Below are 17,013 nucleotides of genomic sequence, written 5' to 3'. Positions count from 1 at the left end.
CCCTGTGACCTTTCCTTTCTGATGAAGCCCCAGTTGCGCGGATGCCAAGGCGCTCAGACAGATCTATGCTGTTGGCAGGGTGCCAGCTGCGCGGTCTGGACCAAGACCTCCCGGTTTCTTCCCCATGCCTCTGTCCCACTGACCGGAGCCAGTCAGAGCAGTTCCCCAACCCAGGCAAGCCAGATCCCCTCTCCATCACAACCCTGGGCCTGACTCTGTGACCTTCCCATGAGTCACCCATGATAGTACCTTTTTGGGGCGCCATTGGTCTTGGGAAAGTGCTGCTGAGGCTGGGACGAGCTGTCTATAGGCTTGGTGAACACCCCCCTAGGAGAGAGCCCAGGAGACGCTGAGAAGTCAGGGTGCAGCCCAGCTGGCACGGGAAGGCAGGCGAGCTCCCACGGTCACTTACCGGATGATGTAACCAGTGGATGCCCTGGCACTTGGAGACCTGCGGAGGGGAAAGGGTATGCAAAGTGAAGCCAGGTCTCGCTGGAGGCTCGGGCCACCCTGCTTCATCTTGCCCCTAACTACGACCAAAGCAGCTAGCTGCTGGGGGTTCCATGACAGCAGAAACAGGGCGTCAGCGGCCCGCTCGTCCGGAGCCCGGCTGCCAGCCCTTCTCTACCTGCTTCCCTTCTCCCCTGGGGAGAGCACCTGCAGCCAACTTCGCTCTGGCGAGGCCCAGCATGGCCCTGACTCCAAGCAGGTCGCACACCTGCAGAGGGGTCCCCTTCCAAGTCCAGCTTCTCCCTGCCCTGGCATTTCCAAGGCGGAGCTCTTCTCAACTCTGAGCGCTGACAGCCTGCTGGCTTCGGCTCCCACAGCCAACCTGCTTCAGGCCAGAGGTTCCCTGACGGGGGCCCCAGGCTTCTTCCCTACGCAGCCGCAGTGTCCTTCCAACGCCTCAGGATGGCCTTTCCGAATGCACTGTGGTGGACAGACAACTACGGGGCAGTAATGCCCAGCTGAACTGAATCAGTGTGGCACTGGTGTGGACAGCCCACCTGAGGGTCACTGCCAACAGCATAAAAAGAGAACTGGGGGCCAAGATGGTGCTGTTGGTTCTTCTGCTGGTGTGGGCTTTGCTGCTGCCAGTGGCTTTCCTGGGAGAGCTTATCGAGCTTCTGTCCTGATGTGAACTTAGCTGTTTTTGTCAGCTCAGGACCTTGTCACTGAGAATGGCTGCGGTTCACTTTGGGGGAGCTCTGGCCCTTACTTTACGGCTTCCTGGCTCCAGAGGGGAAGAGAGCAGGCCGTTGCCTCCTGGAGGAGCTTGTCACCCTGGCTTCCTGACGTGAACTCAGCTGTTACGCTTGGAAGAGTTTGGGACCTCATTGTCACTGAGGATGGCTGTGGGACTTTTCAGGGCAGCTCTGGTGCTTACTTTGAGCATCATTTCCTGGCTCCAGTGCAGAACCCTCAGCCTGTTGGCACAGATCCTTCATCCTGCTGCCACAGACTTTCTGGCTTCCACTGCTGACCTTTGGGCTTTCCCAGCACAGATCCGTGAAACACACTTGCATGAGACATTGCCATGGGTTCTAGGGTCCCAGTTGGACCCATTGGGAACATTGCCATGGGCTCCAGCTCTCCAGCTGGACTCATGCAGGATGTTGCCATGGGATCTGGGCCCTCAGCTGGATGTTTTAAGGGTCTTCAGTGTGGACAGATTTTCTGCACTTTTTGTGTTTTACTCTTTGGGTAACTACTACAAAATAGTGCTATAAATTATATGTCCTCTATTAAATCATTTTCCTTGCAAACCCTGCCTACAGCAGCACCCCAAACCAAAGCCCCAGCTGCGAATTGCATCCCCCAAAGTCAACCAGCTCTGTGAAGAATATACTGTCCCTAAATGAGATGGCCCCTGAATTCTTGCCAGCCTTAGCCATAGCACCCGTCCCAATTCGCAAGCCTCTATTTTGTCTTTGTCTCTTTACATGAGTGGTGCCTGTGTCCGTCAAAGGGATGTCAGTTCCCTGAAGAGAGAGAGCCTGGGTCTTCACCACAGGACATGGCAGTTTGTAGGCATGACAGGCAAGACCATGGTGACTGGAGGCCACCTGGTGGGTCAGGGGCTGTCATGACCTCTACCACCACCCCAGGAGCCCCCACAGTGGACTTGCCACCAATTGTCAGTAGCTGTGGCAAAGAGCAAGCTGGTACCTCAGAGGCTCCCTGGACATTTTATGGAAATGTCTTCAAAACAGAGATTCGCGCATTGTGGACTAGGCCACAACTGGAGCCAGCGTGCAAGAACCCATCTGTCTCCTGGGTAATACCCGCCTCTCCCTGCCACAGGGACTGTCCTACGCTGCAGCAAAGTAACGAGGCCTGCCTGCAGGCCACCAGGGCACCAGAGCTTCTTACCTGGCCTTTGACATCTCTCCAGGTGACGAAAAGGAAGTTGCACGACTCCGGCCTGAGGGCAGCTCTCTGGGGAAAACACCGGTCCTGAAAGAATAGCTCCCGGATCTCCACCCGCTGCACCCCACAGTTTCCATCCGGGAAGCTGCCTGCCAAGGGACTCACTCCATGGGCTCCTCACCTTCTTCCCCACTCACCTCTGCAGCTGTGCGTGGGCACGCACACCCTGGCACCTGGGGGTGTCTCCCGCTGGGACTTTGTTCAGGGCTTGCCCTTAGCCAGCTTGCCTTTCCTGTGCTCCCCGGCTAGCCTGTGGCCACCTGGCCTGGCTGAGCTCCCCTCTGCTTCCTGGGTACCCCTGAGCCCCACAGATCATGATGTCAGCCCTCGACACTGCTGCCACCCCAGGCCTCCGGACTTACACAGTGCAGGCCTCAGACTCATCCTGCTTGGTGATCCAGCTCTTGTCGCCCTTCAGTGTGGTTCGTACTTTCATCTGCTTGAGGACATTATTGCGCTCCTCCTCTCCCGGTGGCAGAGACCTCCCTGGAAGGGGCAAGGCCGAAGAGACTCAAAAGAGGACCTCCTCTGCAGCTCCCCAACATGCTGCTGCTGCGCTGCCGCCTCGCAAGCTCTCGTGGCCTCCAGGGCACACGTGGCAGGGCGCAGGCCTCACCTTTGGGGCTGCCCCCCAGAGTGGAGATACTCATGGTGTTTCTCCGCCAGTCCCTTCTCAGTCGATCCAGTGGGGCTCCTGGGGGCACAGGAAGGCACAGAAGGCTTGTGAGTCACTGTTGTGCTGTAGCTGGGGTCTCAAAGGCAGAGCTTAATGAACAATAATTAGGTCACAGGAACGCTGGTCTAGGAAGGAATTCACGGGACCCTGGCTCACTTGTGGGAGTGGGTTCTTATCAAAGAGTGAGCCTGGCCCTGCCCTGTCTACATGCTTTCCTGCTATCAACCAAGAGGCCCTCACCAGAGCCACATGGATGCCAGTCCTATACCTCCGAACCTCCAGAACAGGAAGCTAAGTCAATATCTTTTCTCTGTAAAATACTCGTCCTCCGGCATTAGGTCCTATAGGACTATAGAGACATAAAACAGACTAATTTGATCACTGTGTGGTCCCCAGCACACAAAGGTCATTCAGTCTTTCTTTCGGGCATTGGAGGTAGACTCCCAAATGGAGGATGGAAGCCACGGTGCAAGCACTTGCTGGACCTGCCACTGCCAGGGGACACATCCACCCATCTGCCCAGGGCTGCTTGCAGGCTGCCAGGGACCATCTGCTCAAGTGGGTCACTAGTGAGGGCAGGCTCTGAACGTCCCAGGGAGTGCGAGCAGCTGGGTTCCGAGCCGCCACACTGTCACACAGGTTTGGGAGGTATTGGGCCAGTACCCTTGGATTCAGAGGGTGGGGTCAGAGTGCATCACAAGCAGAACACCTTCATGGGTGTCAGGTGGCCCAGGAGGAAGCCACGTGCTTGGGGAAGCAAGTTCTTTGGGGTTGGACTATCTTTTGCGTTCCTCAGAAGCTCTTGGAAGGACCTTGGCAGGTCAGCTAACCTCTCTGGGATGCCTCATTTTGCTCATTTGTAGAATAAGCTTTTAATTTTGGAGTAATTTTAAGGTTGCTGTGAAAACAGGTAGGCCCTTTGGGTAGCTGGAGAGGAGCTAAGCAGCTGCGACTCTTAACTTGGCTTTGCTGGAAGGGAGATGGCCAGCGGTCCTCAACAAGTACGAGGATGTTTCTCCTTCCTTGTCCCCTCCACAGCCTGTGGGTGGGGCCATCGGGGCCAGCCTGGAGTCTTCTCTGGGGCCTTTATGGTGCTCTGAGGGCTGAGTGAGGAGATCAACTTTCTGGGCTGGGAGCGCCCCAGAGCCACAGGGAAACAAAGGGTCCAGGCTGCAGATCTGGTAGCTGCCTTGAGTGGCCACAGCTTAGCTCAGGCCTCCAGGGAGGGGTTGGAGGCTCTGGTGGGTGGGCACATCAGGAAGCAGGCCCCCTGTGCCGGCACAGCCCTGCTGCAGGGCAGCCTTCCTGGCCAGAGTCTGCCACCCTCTGGGTCCCTCCAGGCCACAGCTCTGAGCAGCTTGGTACTATGCCACTTGGCAGGGCCTGGATGTACTTCTGTGGAAATCAGGAGCACTCTAAAGGGAGCCAGACCAAACCAAACTCACCACGTCAGCAAGAGTTGACGCTCCTATAAACTGCCCCGAAAGAGCGGCCCAGGCAGCCCAAGCCTGCTGCTGTGTGCCAGGAACTGCACTTCATCACAGCAGATGGGAGCGCCCCCCGCCCAGCAGAGCCCTGGCCCAACTGCCCCATCCCATAGGCCCCATCCCATAGGCAATCGGAGCCTGTGGGCGGGCCCCGAAGCCTGGTCTCCTGTTGCTTCTGACTTCCAGGCCTTTCGGAATCCCTCACCTTCTCCAGGCCTCAGCCCCTGGCTCTGGACTGGGCTTTTAGGTTCCTTCCCACTGTGCTGGGCACCTCAAAGCCACACCTTGCCAGAAGCTTCCTGCGAGCGTGCACTACAAGGAGCCCACTTCTCGAACCAGGACACACTCGCACATGCGTAGAACATACACACTTGAACAGAGTGGCTACTGCCAGCTCCTGGGCCCAAGGGACAAGGACACATGACAGAGAAGGACCAGGGTTGGTGTTTCGCATTGGCGCCTTTCCTTTAGGACTGGCTATGACCAGAAGTCAAATTTCTTTTCTCGATGGGACAGTATCTGAAGGGTCAGTAAGGTCACTGCCACTGTAGACCAAATAGTAGTGTAGCTCTTTGGGACAGGAAGCATTTAATGTGACAAGCCTCTATCAGGTGGACTGACAAATGGCTCTTGTATCTCTGTTCCAGCCTGAGCGCTGGCTTCCCCCTCCGCTTCCCACCCCTCCCCCTCCAGGCTTGGGTCAGGCCAGTGCTCCTCCCTGGCTGTGCTCCTCCCTGGTCCTCCTGTCTCCGTCTGCACAGCCTCCCTCCCACAACCTTCCCTGGCCCCTAATGTCACTTGGTCCCATCAGCTCTCTCTGCATTCACCTCCTGATGGGGTTTAACTGTTTCTAAGACTGGGGGCAAACTCCTCAGGCAAGGGAAAGGTACAGAGGCCCAGGGGACCTGGGCAGCAGGATAGCTGGCACTGACAAGCATGGCTAGTGAATCCTTACAGACCCACAGCAGTGTCACGGGACCTGCCTGCCCAGCGCTTTTAAGGCAATAGTTAGCAGAAGGGAATTCAAGCAGCCTCAGGAGAAGCGCCAGGGTCTGCTTCCCAGCCTCGCCAGCCTCCCTGGGGTGCACTCCATTCTGAGCTGCACTACCAGAAGATTCCTCCTTTGGCGAGGCCCCCAGCACACACCCCCAGAGTGAGCACCCCCTGTGCATGCAGCCCAGGGCTTGCTCCGGAAGGCAGGCAGCGCATCAGCAGCCTGTAGGTGCTCAGCACACCTCCACCCTCACTCCACTGGCCCGGGGCCTCTCTCCCAGGGATCTAAGTTCTGGCCTGCACTGGTACCTGCTAACCCCACGCGCACTGGATGCCCAACAAAATGCTCCCTGGGGCAAAGGGACAGGATTCAAATGGCCCAGGCACACCTGCTGCCAGTCCCCTGGCCCTTGGCCTCTGAGGTGAACCTCCTTACTGAGGACAGGGTTCTTCAGACTGGGACCAGCCTGAGCGGTCCAGCCGCCGAGGGAGGCCTCCACACACATGAGCTAGAACCCCACAGGAGGGAGTGGTCCCTGGTCATCCACAGCCCTGCACCATCCCCCGCCAAGTCCAACACACCAGCTCTCTGCTCATGCCTTGTGCTAGAGTCAGAGAGGAGAAACAGAGAGAAACTTCTGAGACTGAAATCCCGCTCACTCGGACAAGGTGAAGAGCCCATGTTCCGTCCGCAGCACCTACCTGCCCTTGCACTCTTCCTCCTCTCTGAACCTGGGCCACCCCCACCCATCAACCGTCATATCTCGAGAGGTTGCCCCATCTGAGAGCTGTGACTTCTGCTCACATATATCTCTGCTTCTCCTCCCTAAGTGCCTGGACCTCCTCACCTGTACAGTGGTACAAACCACCAAACCTCTAGAACCACTAACTGGCTCTCCTCTTGGCAGAGTACTCTCCCAAGTAATACATGTGCCACTTTTCTGGAATTTTCCACCTCATGGCACAGGTTGGCTGTCTTCATCTCCCAAATGGCCCACATGAGAACATTTTTAGTCACATCACCCATTCTGTTGACCTTTCCAGTACCACAGGCCCCATTTCTATCTTGACTGAAAAAAAACCCTTCTGATTCTTTGATATTTGTTGTATCATTCTGCTTAGAACTTGGCCTGGGCCGCCAAAGGAATGACTGGCTTATGTGACACCTTCCACAACAACTTTCCCTCACGGCACACCATGGAGCCCCCGCAGATTTGACCTTCCTACGGAGTGCCAACTCAGAGCAAAACCATACACTGCAGAGGTGACTTGGAGCAGACAGGCTGTGAGGAAAGTAGCCAGGTAAACTGTCCCTGACAGGGCTGGATGGAGGGAATGGGGACAACCCTGTCTGAGTTCAGATGGCCTCTGAATGCCAATGAGTACGTTTCCTCTCCACTTTCCTCCCTACTACTGTGGCTTCTTCTTTTTTTTTTTTTTTTTTTTTTGTACCAGGAATCCAACTCAGGAGCCTGCCAGGCAGTTGCTGTTTGCTGCTGAGCTAAATCCTATGGCCCTATTGTGGCTTCTGAAAAGTCTGCCCAGCAACCTCCTTGGGAAGAAGCCCTCACCCTGATTGGCTGCACAGAAATGGGGATCCAGTGAGAGGGCAGTAAGGAGCCTGACTTCCTGGCTATACTAAGTCTAGTGTCCTCAGCAGCTGACGGAGGGAAAGCTGATGCACACAGATTGCCACATGCTAGGCAGAGCTGGGGGAGTCAAAAGCCAGTGACACGGCACTTGGCTGGTGGGTGAGGAGACAGAGAAGGAGACAAACAGCAAGAGAGGGCACCCTGCCACCTTTAAAGTAACCCACAGGAAGTTTCATAGCCCCCCCCCCCACACACACACACTCAGATCATTGCTCCCTTGCTCAGAGACACAGCTCAGTGGCATTCCTGGTCATGCTGCACTAAACATGGAAGGAAGCGGAAGCCACGGCACTAGAGGAAGGAGCGCTGGGGGAGTGAGGTCAAGGGGGCTGACCGAGGGGCCAACCTCCTGCTGACCATGCCCAGGCCTCCAATTCAAGGCTGGGCAGCACCTCGAGTGACAAGCATGGAAGGACATCTGGCCTTGTGGCTCTCTAGGGCCCCGAGTTCCAATCTGGTTCTGCCACTGCCCATGGCCAGCCCGTTCCAGGGGAAAGAACCTTCCTTTTCCCTTTCCTAGATTTTCTCTGCCCACCACACTGAGATGGGCTGGCCTACTGCCAAAGACAGGGTGAGGGAGACAGAAAAGCCAGCAGGCCGAGCCTGGCTAACCCACAGCCCATCCTCAGATGGGATGGGCCCACTCAGGCCCCAGGGCCCTGGACCCTGGCACTGGCTGTCTGTGCTAAATGCTTAGGCTAGCGGAGAAAGCAGGGTGAGTGATGGGCAGGCAGGGGAACGAGATGGCTCCTATACTTCGCAGAGAGGGGTGCCGACTCCAGGCAGGGACCTCCTGCTACAGAGGGAGAGAGGAGGAGCAGAGGTGCAGGGAAAGGCTTTCCACAGATGACTCGTACTGCTTCGCAGCCAGGAGCTACACAGAAGCCCAACTCCCCTTCCCTCCTGTGGGGCCCGATCCTGGCCTGACCAGCCCATGGGCCCTTAGAGCAGCCAGGCTCACTGGGATCACGATGGCTCTGTCTCTTTCTTAGAGGCACACGGTGCAGCTCAGCTCTGGGCAGGCCCCTCAGGTATCGGTTAGGAGTCAGCATAGGGCAAGAGCGATAGCCCAGTGGCCCAATACAGATGCGGCAAGGGACCACTGGGGTGAAGTCGTCAAGAACGGAACTGCCCAGTCCAAGGGCCGACTGCTGGCCAATGTCCAGCCACGTTTCCAAGGTACTCTAGAGTGAAGGCTCCGTCTGCCCTAATTTAACTGGTGCCAGTGGGAGGATGGTGGCCTTGGGGAAAATCCTCCCAATGCTCCCCAAATGCTCCTGAGCCCCTGCACCTGCCCACTTGGGGAAGGCAGGGGCTGTGGAATAGCACATCTGCGCATGGCTGAGCAGCAGCTCTGCCCTGGCTGTGTGGGCCTCAGAGGCCCAAGAAGAGGCCTGGCTCCAGTGGCGGCTCCCCCTGGAGGCTTCTGCAGGAAATGCGATGCCAGGCTGTAGCTATGGCTTGCTGGGCTGGGAAAGGCTCAGGGGCCTCTGCACAATCCCAGGCCTGGAGTGCAATAGGATGCAACGTCCACTCCCTGCTCACCCGCCCTCATCTAGTCCTTTCTCAACACCTGCACTTAGCCCACTCTGTTCGCTCCCAGGCTGACCTAAGCATGGTCCGAGGAGGCCAAAAGGACTGACATGACTAGGAGCAAAGGGCCGCACAACTAGTCTGGGCTGCTCAGGAAGCTGAGGCAGGAGAATTACAAGTTCGTAGATAGCCTAGGTAACTGGGCAAGAACCCTGTGTCAAAATAAAAAAATAATAATAATAATAAGGGCCAGAAAAGTAGCTCAGGGATACTAGAGTACTTCTGGGTTTAATTCCCAGTACCCTGTAATAAAAAGAGCCCGGAATGATGAAATATCTCATTTTAGGAAGCAGCCTCTTGTGGCCAGGGCCCATGCTTCCCAGTCTCCAGCACTGGGACCCCCGCAGCAGCCAGCTGCTCCTTTTGCAGGAGAAGACAGAAGAGGCACCTTGCTGCTGCTGCCGCTCCTAGAGATGCCAGAGCAGAGGGGCAGGGGGCTCTGGGAGAGGACTTAGAGACCTCAGCAGGGCCAGTGCAGAGCCACAGCTGAGCAGCTGGGTCATGTCTGACACCCTGGTCTGCCAGGAGCCACGGCCCAAGCCCCTCTCCAAGGACCACAAAACTACTGCCCGGAGGGCTCCAGTTCCTGGGCGCCTGCCTGGAGGCCAAGGAGGCTGCAGGAAGAAGGCACAGCAAGTGGAAAAAAGAGCTGGAAGAAACTCCCGGGTTGCGAAGGGAGAGCGTGTAATATGGAAAAAGAACCCACAGGGGTGGCGTTGGTAAATGGGCTTTACAAGTAAATGACTTCTGCATAAAAGTCTGGAATTTCACCTCTCCCCATCCCACCCCCAGTACCCCACAATCTAGACTTCTTGGCGTCTGCCCTGGGAGGAAGCTATCTGAGGCGGGCCAGCTCCCTCTCCAAGTGGCGGTGGTGGGGGCTAACGGCCTGGTGGGAAACGTCAGCCTCGGTGATCGCCACTGCCAGGGGCCACGTTTCCTCCTGAGTCTGCCTGCTGGCCCTACGAGGGCTGGATGCAAGCAATTGCCCTCAGAGATGTCTCTGCGGGGGCCTGGGGACATCAGGGGACCCTATCGCCCCACACAGGACCCTGGCCCTCCATAGGAGCTCTTCCCATTTGCTACCAGGCTCCCCTTTTGCCAGCAGGACCATGACAAGGGATGCGCCCTGCTCCCCAGTTGCCTCTGCAGCGAAGGTCCCAACACCAATCTCAGTGTCTCAGAGGTGCCATCTCAGACCAGGCAGCCAATAGGGGCCAGAAGAGCTCAGGAGTCAGAGCCACCCCACCCCAATTCTTTCTCTCCCCCCACCGCGCCCCCCCTTTCCCCTGGAATAGCGCACTTCCTCACAGCCGCCATCTGCTTGGCCTCTGCCAGAGCAGGATCAGTGACAGGAAGTCACCCTCACCTGGCCCTGAGTAACACTAGCTAGCAGCAGAGCTACCTGCTTTTGTCCTACTTACAGGTGAGGATCAAAAGGAAAGAGAAGAACTGCCCAGCTGCCCCCCCCCATGCTCCAACAAAACCTCTCCTCCCCTGAGACCTGGACCTTCCTCTCACCCCGCCCCCTCAGCCCAGGCTCGGAGCTCCCACAGCGCCAGCCTTCCCAGTGAGGCAGAAGAACAGGCAGGCCCAGAGGGGGAAGAAGCACTGGCCCAGGGACACGCTTCCCTTTCTGCAGCAAGCCTTTCCCCAGAGCCTCAAAGCCCAGGGCCAGGCTTAGCGCCTGGAGACAGACAGGAGCTGGAGGAAGGGCCAGCCACCCCGGGGGCGGGGGCGATGCCAGAGCGCTGCAGTTCCCAAGGAGGCGCCCTTGCGCTTGGCTTGGGTCCTGAGGTATGAAGGCATGAGTCGGAGCTCCGCTGGCAGAGCCCGCAGCAATCCTGCCCTTCGGGTTTTGTTGTGGCTTTTCCCCCACAGTCTGAAGCGCAGCGCCTGATGTCAGCACTTTGAGCAGGAATCCCCGTGGCTGTGACTGCAGTCCTTGTAGCTGTTCTCTCCCTTGCAGCCCTTGGCCACATCAAGCTCTGTGGGAAACCAACTTAGTCATCAGAAAGTGGCATGCTAAACCAACAGTCACAGGGCCGGGGCCAGGGGCTAGACACAGTGCCTGGGGAGGGACATCGGGGCCACCAGCAGCAGCCTGGCCCAGCTCACCATGATCCTAGAGACTAGGAGTTCTCTGGAGCCCTCTCTGGCCACCAGCAGCAGCCCCAAGGGCAGCTCTGCGGGGGAAGAGGGGCCCTTGGCAGGCATTAAAGAGTGGGTGCGGAACGCCCACCTCCTACTGAGGCCTAGGCAAGCCCTTTCCAGTTCCCATCCCCTCCGGAAATGGGGAGCGAGCACACTCCCCGTGGGAAAAGCCTAGAGCCAAATCCCCTGGGTCATCTGCTCAGACCAAAGATCCCTTCGGGCCTCCCACCTCTGCGTCGGAATCTGCACTCCGGTCCTGGAGAACAACACTCAAAGGGTCACTCCTGTCCTTTGCCTTTTCAGTCTTTTCTCCACCCAGCCCTGTCCCTACTCTTCCCTGTCTGCACCCACAGTTCTTGGTCATCCCAGTGCCCTGGTACCCAGCAGGGAATGGGATCAGAGAGTGCCCGCCAAATGCTTCCATGTGTCTTTGAGAGAAGCAAACCTGGCTCCATTTGTAAGCCTCAAATGGTACTGGAGCAAGTCAAGTCCCTCTCTGTGCCTCAGTTTCCTTTTGGAAAACTGAACTGGCCCACCCACCTCCTGTCCCCTCCATAGCCCCACATGAGGGAAGGACTGTGCAAAGTGTCCCCAGCCTCAAGGATTGAGAAGTTCTCTGCCTTGTTCTTATAACCTGCCTATGACATCAGTTTATTGAAGATAAACAAAAACAAAACAGAGGATCTCGGGCTGGCATCGCCGCCCTTCCCTGCACAGAAGCGAGAGCTCAGGCAGCAGCATGGTGGGCTCAGGGTCACACAGCTAGATGTTTGCCAAGCTGGGCATCCTCTGAGCCACTCGGCTGTCCAAACACTGCCTCCCCTGCCACACACCCTACCAGCTGCCCCACCATGAGTCTCCTGTGCCCAGGGGGCACCGGCCACATGTCTGTGGGCACGGTGGAGCTGGGTGCAGAGGGGGTATAAAAGCCCAGGGTAGTGGAGTCCCAGAAAGTAGCTTTCCTCTTCCCAGGCATTGGTCCCATGCCACCAGGGGACTGGCACCAAAGGTGGCCCCAGGGCTTGGCAAGCAGTAGGTTAGCTTGTGTTACAGGTGACCTGGCACGGTGTAGGCTATGGGCTGCAAGATGCAGACCAAAGGGATCAGTGACCTGTGGAAGTCTGGGTGGGAAACCAGGCAGGCAGGCTTCCGGCTGCCAGATGCATTGGGCTGGAACTGGGGGCGTTCCCTTGGCATGTAACTAAAGACAGCTCAGGGAACAGGTGCTGATGCCTACTTTGGCCAGCTTCCAGGCCCAGCGCCGGGCGGGCCCCAAGTTCCTGCCCGGCTAGATCTCTCTTTCAGGAGGCTGTGGGGGCACTGGGCAGAAAGACAAGCACACAAAGCAGGCTGAGTCAGGAAGGCTTCGTCTGGGATCTGGACTTGAGCTGCCATTTCCGTTCAGAGAGCAGCTCCTCATTGAGTGGCTCACCTGTCTCCCTGGGGAGACCGCCACTCCTCTGGGCCAGGTGCAGGGCACATTTCTCTTCCAGCCCTCGCTGCCCAGCTCTGGCCAGAGGCTAAGAACTGGCTCTGCTCTTTCAGGAGCACAGCAAAGGTTAGACCTGAGCAGCCCTGAATAGCATGCAAGCTGCCCTGGTAGCTGCACAGCTCCTCCTCCTCTTCCTCCTCCTCCTCCTCCTCCTCCTCCTCCTCCTCCTCCTCCTCCTCCTCCTCCTCCTCCTCCCAAGCTCCCTTCTTTCAGGAAGCCTGCCCTGACCTGTCCAGCCAGGGCTGCTCCCCTGCTTTGGGCGTGGGGCACCCCTAATATTTTTATGCCACCCAGAGCTTCAGTACCCTGGGTGGTCACAGGCTGCTCCTGTCACTGAGTCATGGAAGCGAACAGATCTGAGGCACCTACTAGGTGCCACCTTCTGCCAGCTCCACCTGCTGCTTCTTGGTGGAAGGAGCAGGCAGGTAAGATGGCTCTGTTCCTTTTGCTCTGGCATGATGTGAGCACCATAGTCCTCAGAAAGCCATCTCGGTCTGTGCATCTGTGTCCCGGCCACTTGCTGGCCTCCCAGTTGGCTCTGCAGCTTCAGATGAGACTTTCCTCAGCATCCCTTCACACTAGCATGCAGCTGGGGAGGTGGCTGGGTTCTCTAACCCAGAGCTCCCTCCCCACTGTTTGAGCCCAACAGCCAGTGGGTCCCTGCTTCCTGTCCCCAGCCAGTCACCATGACAAGAAGTCCCAAGAGCTATGAGACCAAGGAAGACTATGATTTGTGTCAGGAGCCTTGAACAGCACCCAGTGGGGTGGGAGAGGATGTTTCTCAGGCACCAGCATAGGTAGAGTTCCTGCCCTCTGCCGACTCTGGGTCCTGAGATGCCACAGCACCCCACAGGGTTGGGCTGAGTTCCAACAGCTAGGGGAGGACACAGCTCCACCAGCAGCACCACTGAGGTCCCAGAGCCCCATCTCACAGCTCCTTGGAAAGCCAGGCTGCCCTGGACAGGAGATGGCCTAGCATGTCGCCCATTAGACCCCCAGCTCGGAAGTAAGAGCAGACAGGAGGACCTGAGATTCCAACCTACCTCTAAGGTGAGGTATCGCTCTGCCTTTCCAAAGAGGACAAAACAATCTCGCAACAGAGCTGGGCACTGCAGATCCCGTTGATAACACCACAGACACCAGATTTGGCGCATTCTATCTGAGCTGCAGCATTTCCCTTCCCCATGGCCCCTCTCAGATCGTCCTCTGCCCAGCACATGCCCAGCGTGAGCCACCAGCCAAGGGTTCTGGCTCTCAGTTTTCTCCTCTATGGAATGGACACAGGGTACTGGGTGGTCTGAGCTTCCCTGGTTTATGCAGCAGCAACTTTTGGATTGCTCTGCCCCCTCTTGCCACTGAGCAACCATCAAAGGATCTCTTCTAGGAAAAGTGACGAGAGGACCAGGACAGCAGGGGGGCCACTTGCCTTGGGTACACAGGCCTCCTCCACCCCTCTTTTAGTCTCTTCATTCACAGCGGAAAGGGTGGAAGCCAAGAGAACTGCCTCTTGAAGGGAACCCGAGTAGGCATATTTGCGCGGCTGAGGGTTATGGAGGGGAAACTGAGGCAGGACCCGACTTGTCCCCAGCTGGGCACGGAGTGGGAGGCCCTCACTGCCTCCCTGCCGGGCCGCATCCGACGGCAACCCGACAGCCCTACCTGGCGCAGGTGCCCGGGTCTTACGGTGGGCGCGGGACGCGGGCGCGGGCTCCCTCGGGTAGGCAGCGCCCAGGCAGGGTGGGGCGGTGGGCTCGGGGCGCAGCGGGCAGCGCGCAGGGAGGCTCGGAGGCTCGGACTGGGCTCCGCCCGCAGGAGAACAAACAGGTTTTCTCCGGCCGGGAGCCTCGCCCCTCGCCCCTCCCCTCGGCCGGCCCCCTTCCTCTGCCCTCTCCTGGGGTAGGTAGAGGAGCCTGGCACATTCCGCGCATTCTCCCGCCAGTAGCCTCGGCCCGCCCCACTTCCCGGCCCGCTCCGCCCGGGGCCGTGGGAGAAACCGAGGCCGCGCTGCCCTCCGAGCCCTGGGCGAGCCGCGGGAGGCGGGGGGCGGGGGGCGGCTGGGAACCTCCCGGCACGTTTCCCCGGGTTCTGGCTCCCGGCTCCCGGCTCCCGCCCGGTCCTGCCGCGTCCGCCCGACGATGCGGCCCTGGCGCGGGGCCAACGACTTGTACAGATGCTGGAGAGAACTACCGTTGCTAGATCCATTTTACAGATGGAGATCCCAGACAGGGCGGGGAGGGGCCGGGCCGGGACTGAGATCATCCAGGAAGTCTGGAGGACCGGGCTGGGAAGGAGGAGAAAAAAGTGAAAGAGCAGATTTGGCAGCGCCGGAAACCCGCTCCGTGGAAGGCCACCCTGGGTGACTCGGGCGCCCAGGACACAGCAAATGGGGCACCTAGCGGACTGGGCCAAGAGACGCTGAAGACCCCAGAGCCAATGCAGTGGGGCACGCAGCACTCATCCGGAGTGGTCCCGCCCTCGCTGGGTGCACAGCGGTGGACTGGGGGCTGGGGCGAGGCCACCAAAATGATCCTCTTCACTTGTCTGGGAGGCCAGGTGGAAGGGACACGTAGGCCACCCCAAGAGATGGCATAAGAGCAGGTCAGAGCTGACCTGTCAGGACGATTCCATCAAAAGGTGGAAGACCAAGTCCTCCTCCCTCAGGTCTAGCCAATCCTGTAGCCGGGAACCTGGGCTGTCGGTTGTAGCCCAGCCCGCTTGCTACTTTCCCTGCCTTGGGGCTCCCCTCCCTCCGCCCTCCAGGGGCTTGCAGCCATGGACACAGTGCTCCCTTGCTCAAATCCTTCTGTGGCCTCCCTTGCTCTCAGAATCAAAGCCAAAGTCCTTAAGATGAACCTAGTGTTCCCGTGCGCGTGCTGCAGCGCACTCACACAGTCCCCTGTTCCCAGATCACTGTGTGTCTTCTCTTCTCAGCACACTTACTGCCGATGTTACAGGCAGCTCAGTTAGATAGAAATGTAGTGGGCAGACAGGGCTAGGCCCGCCCGGGAAGGAGTCAGCGTGGAAGGTAAGAACACATTACAACTGTGAGTGGAGGTGCATTCGTTGAAGGCCAGGGCACCAGACACGGATGGAAGGGGTACACCTCCATGCCTCCCTGAGGGGCCGGTGAATATTCTAAATAGGCACCAGCCACCTGAGTGGTGACCAGGACCGCCCCGACACATCCCTTGGAGGACAGGTCCTTGCTTCCCCATTAGATCAACAGCACCTAAGCGGTTACACTTGTACTCTTAGTGGCTGCCATAGTTTTGTCCCATTTTATGCCCACCTTGTGATTTTCCTCGATAAAACTTCCTTTGAGAGGTAGGCTGCTGGCAGCCCTCTTCCGGTGTCGCCTCCTGCCCCTCCTAGACAGAAGCTGACTCTCCCTCAAGAAATATTTCCCATCCTTACCCTCTACAGTTCCTCAGAATTCCTTCTTCAGTTCTGGGGAACAGGAGCCCAGCGTGTGGGCCATCTAGCAGGTTGGGTTATAATAGCTCCCTGCCTCATTTGGTGGTCCCGCATCATTCCTGGAACTGCAGTACCTACACTCTCGGATACCCTTCCTGTATCCTATGGCTGAGGGATGACCTCGTTCATCCTTCAAGACTTCACGGAACTGCCCTTTAGTCCTCCCCTGCCTGACACCTGGTAAGACACCCACTCCCTTCTGGGCACTCCCGAGAGAATAGTGGCTGTTCTAGATGGTGAGCTCTGGGAGGGCAGGGCTCCGTCTGATTCATCTCGGAGCCATAGTGACAGCGAACTCCAGGCATCTGCAGAGGGGTGGCGAGGCCCTGGACCTGGATTCCCCCTCCTTTCTGGGCTTCCTTAGGCGAGGCAAAGGTGGCCCGAGTTCCTGAGGGTGGGGATGGCACATAAAGGCACTTCCATTTGTCTCTGCCTCCTTTTCTGCTTCTGACATGGTATATCTGTCTCAATGCCTCCCTTGCCTGACTGGCGCCTGGTATCCATGGATCTGCCTTATCATCCTAGCTTCTAAACTTACCCCTAAGGACATCAGCTGTGTCACACTTGCCCCTGGTCCTCTGATCCCCTCAAGAGCCTTTAGCCTAAAGAGGTAGGATGCCGAGGGATGCGTCCGTCAGGGGGTGGGGAGGAAGTGGCAGGCTCTTCCGTCCTAAGGCCACCTTCAGGAGAGGCCAAGTTTGTTCCAGAGCCCACAGCCAGGATGAGCCATCTGAGGAGCACGAGTGAGAGTGACCAAGGGTGTGGCAAGCCAGTGAAGCCTGCCCCAGGCTGAGCTGTCCCCAAGCCTTGAGCTCTTCCCGTGTCCCAGGTGACTCAGCCCTGCTCATGCCAGATCTGTCAGGTCACCTCCAGCCACAGACCAGCCCCCCAACGACTCCTCCCCCTGGCCAGGCTGCCAGGCCCTGCAGCAGATCTTGCCTGCAAACGGGTTTGACTCGAACAGTAACTGCCCTGCCCTGCCCTGCCCTGCCCTGCCCTGCCCTGCCCGCCTGTTCAGTGCCCCAGCAGAATCTTCCAGCGATGCTTTCGGCCCCGCTCCTT

At 58.1% G+C, this 17,013-nt stretch overlaps 1 protein-coding gene across 10 annotated transcripts in view; it reads right to left on the bottom strand.

The window, feature by feature from the left end:
* Znf185 (zinc finger protein 185 with LIM domain) overlaps positions 1-14,307 on the bottom strand; it is a 58,127-nt gene extending 43,820 nt beyond the window's left edge. For 2 of the 10 annotated variants that reach the window (XM_013151503.3, XM_063246544.1), the window contains exons 1-6: positions 14,137-14,307; positions 3,047-3,124; positions 2,793-2,916; positions 2,374-2,457; positions 413-451; positions 250-327 (exon numbers count right to left, since the gene is read on the bottom strand). In XM_013151503.3, coding sequence (XP_013006957.1) covers positions 250-327; positions 413-451; positions 2,374-2,457; positions 2,793-2,916; positions 3,047-3,080 — 359 coding nt within the window. In that variant the 5' untranslated portion in view covers positions 3,081-3,124; positions 14,137-14,307. The remainder of the gene's footprint in view (positions 1-249; positions 328-412; positions 452-2,373; positions 2,458-2,792; positions 2,917-3,046; positions 3,125-14,136) is intronic. The other 8 variants (XM_013151493.3, XM_013151496.3, XM_063246545.1 and 5 more) reach the window with 7 other exon arrangements.
* Between the last annotated feature and the right edge of the window lie 2,706 nt (positions 14,308-17,013).

The sequence above is a fragment of the Cavia porcellus genome, unplaced genomic scaffold, assembly GCF_034190915.1.
Source record: "Cavia porcellus strain 051 isolate PalLab524CR breed Dunkin Hartley unplaced genomic scaffold, mCavPor4.1 scaffold_3, whole genome shotgun sequence".
Classification (NCBI taxonomy): domain Eukaryota; kingdom Metazoa; phylum Chordata; class Mammalia; order Rodentia; family Caviidae; genus Cavia; species Cavia porcellus.
The sequence above is the reverse complement of the archived record's forward strand: the minus strand, read 5'-3'. Positions and strand labels throughout refer to the sequence as shown.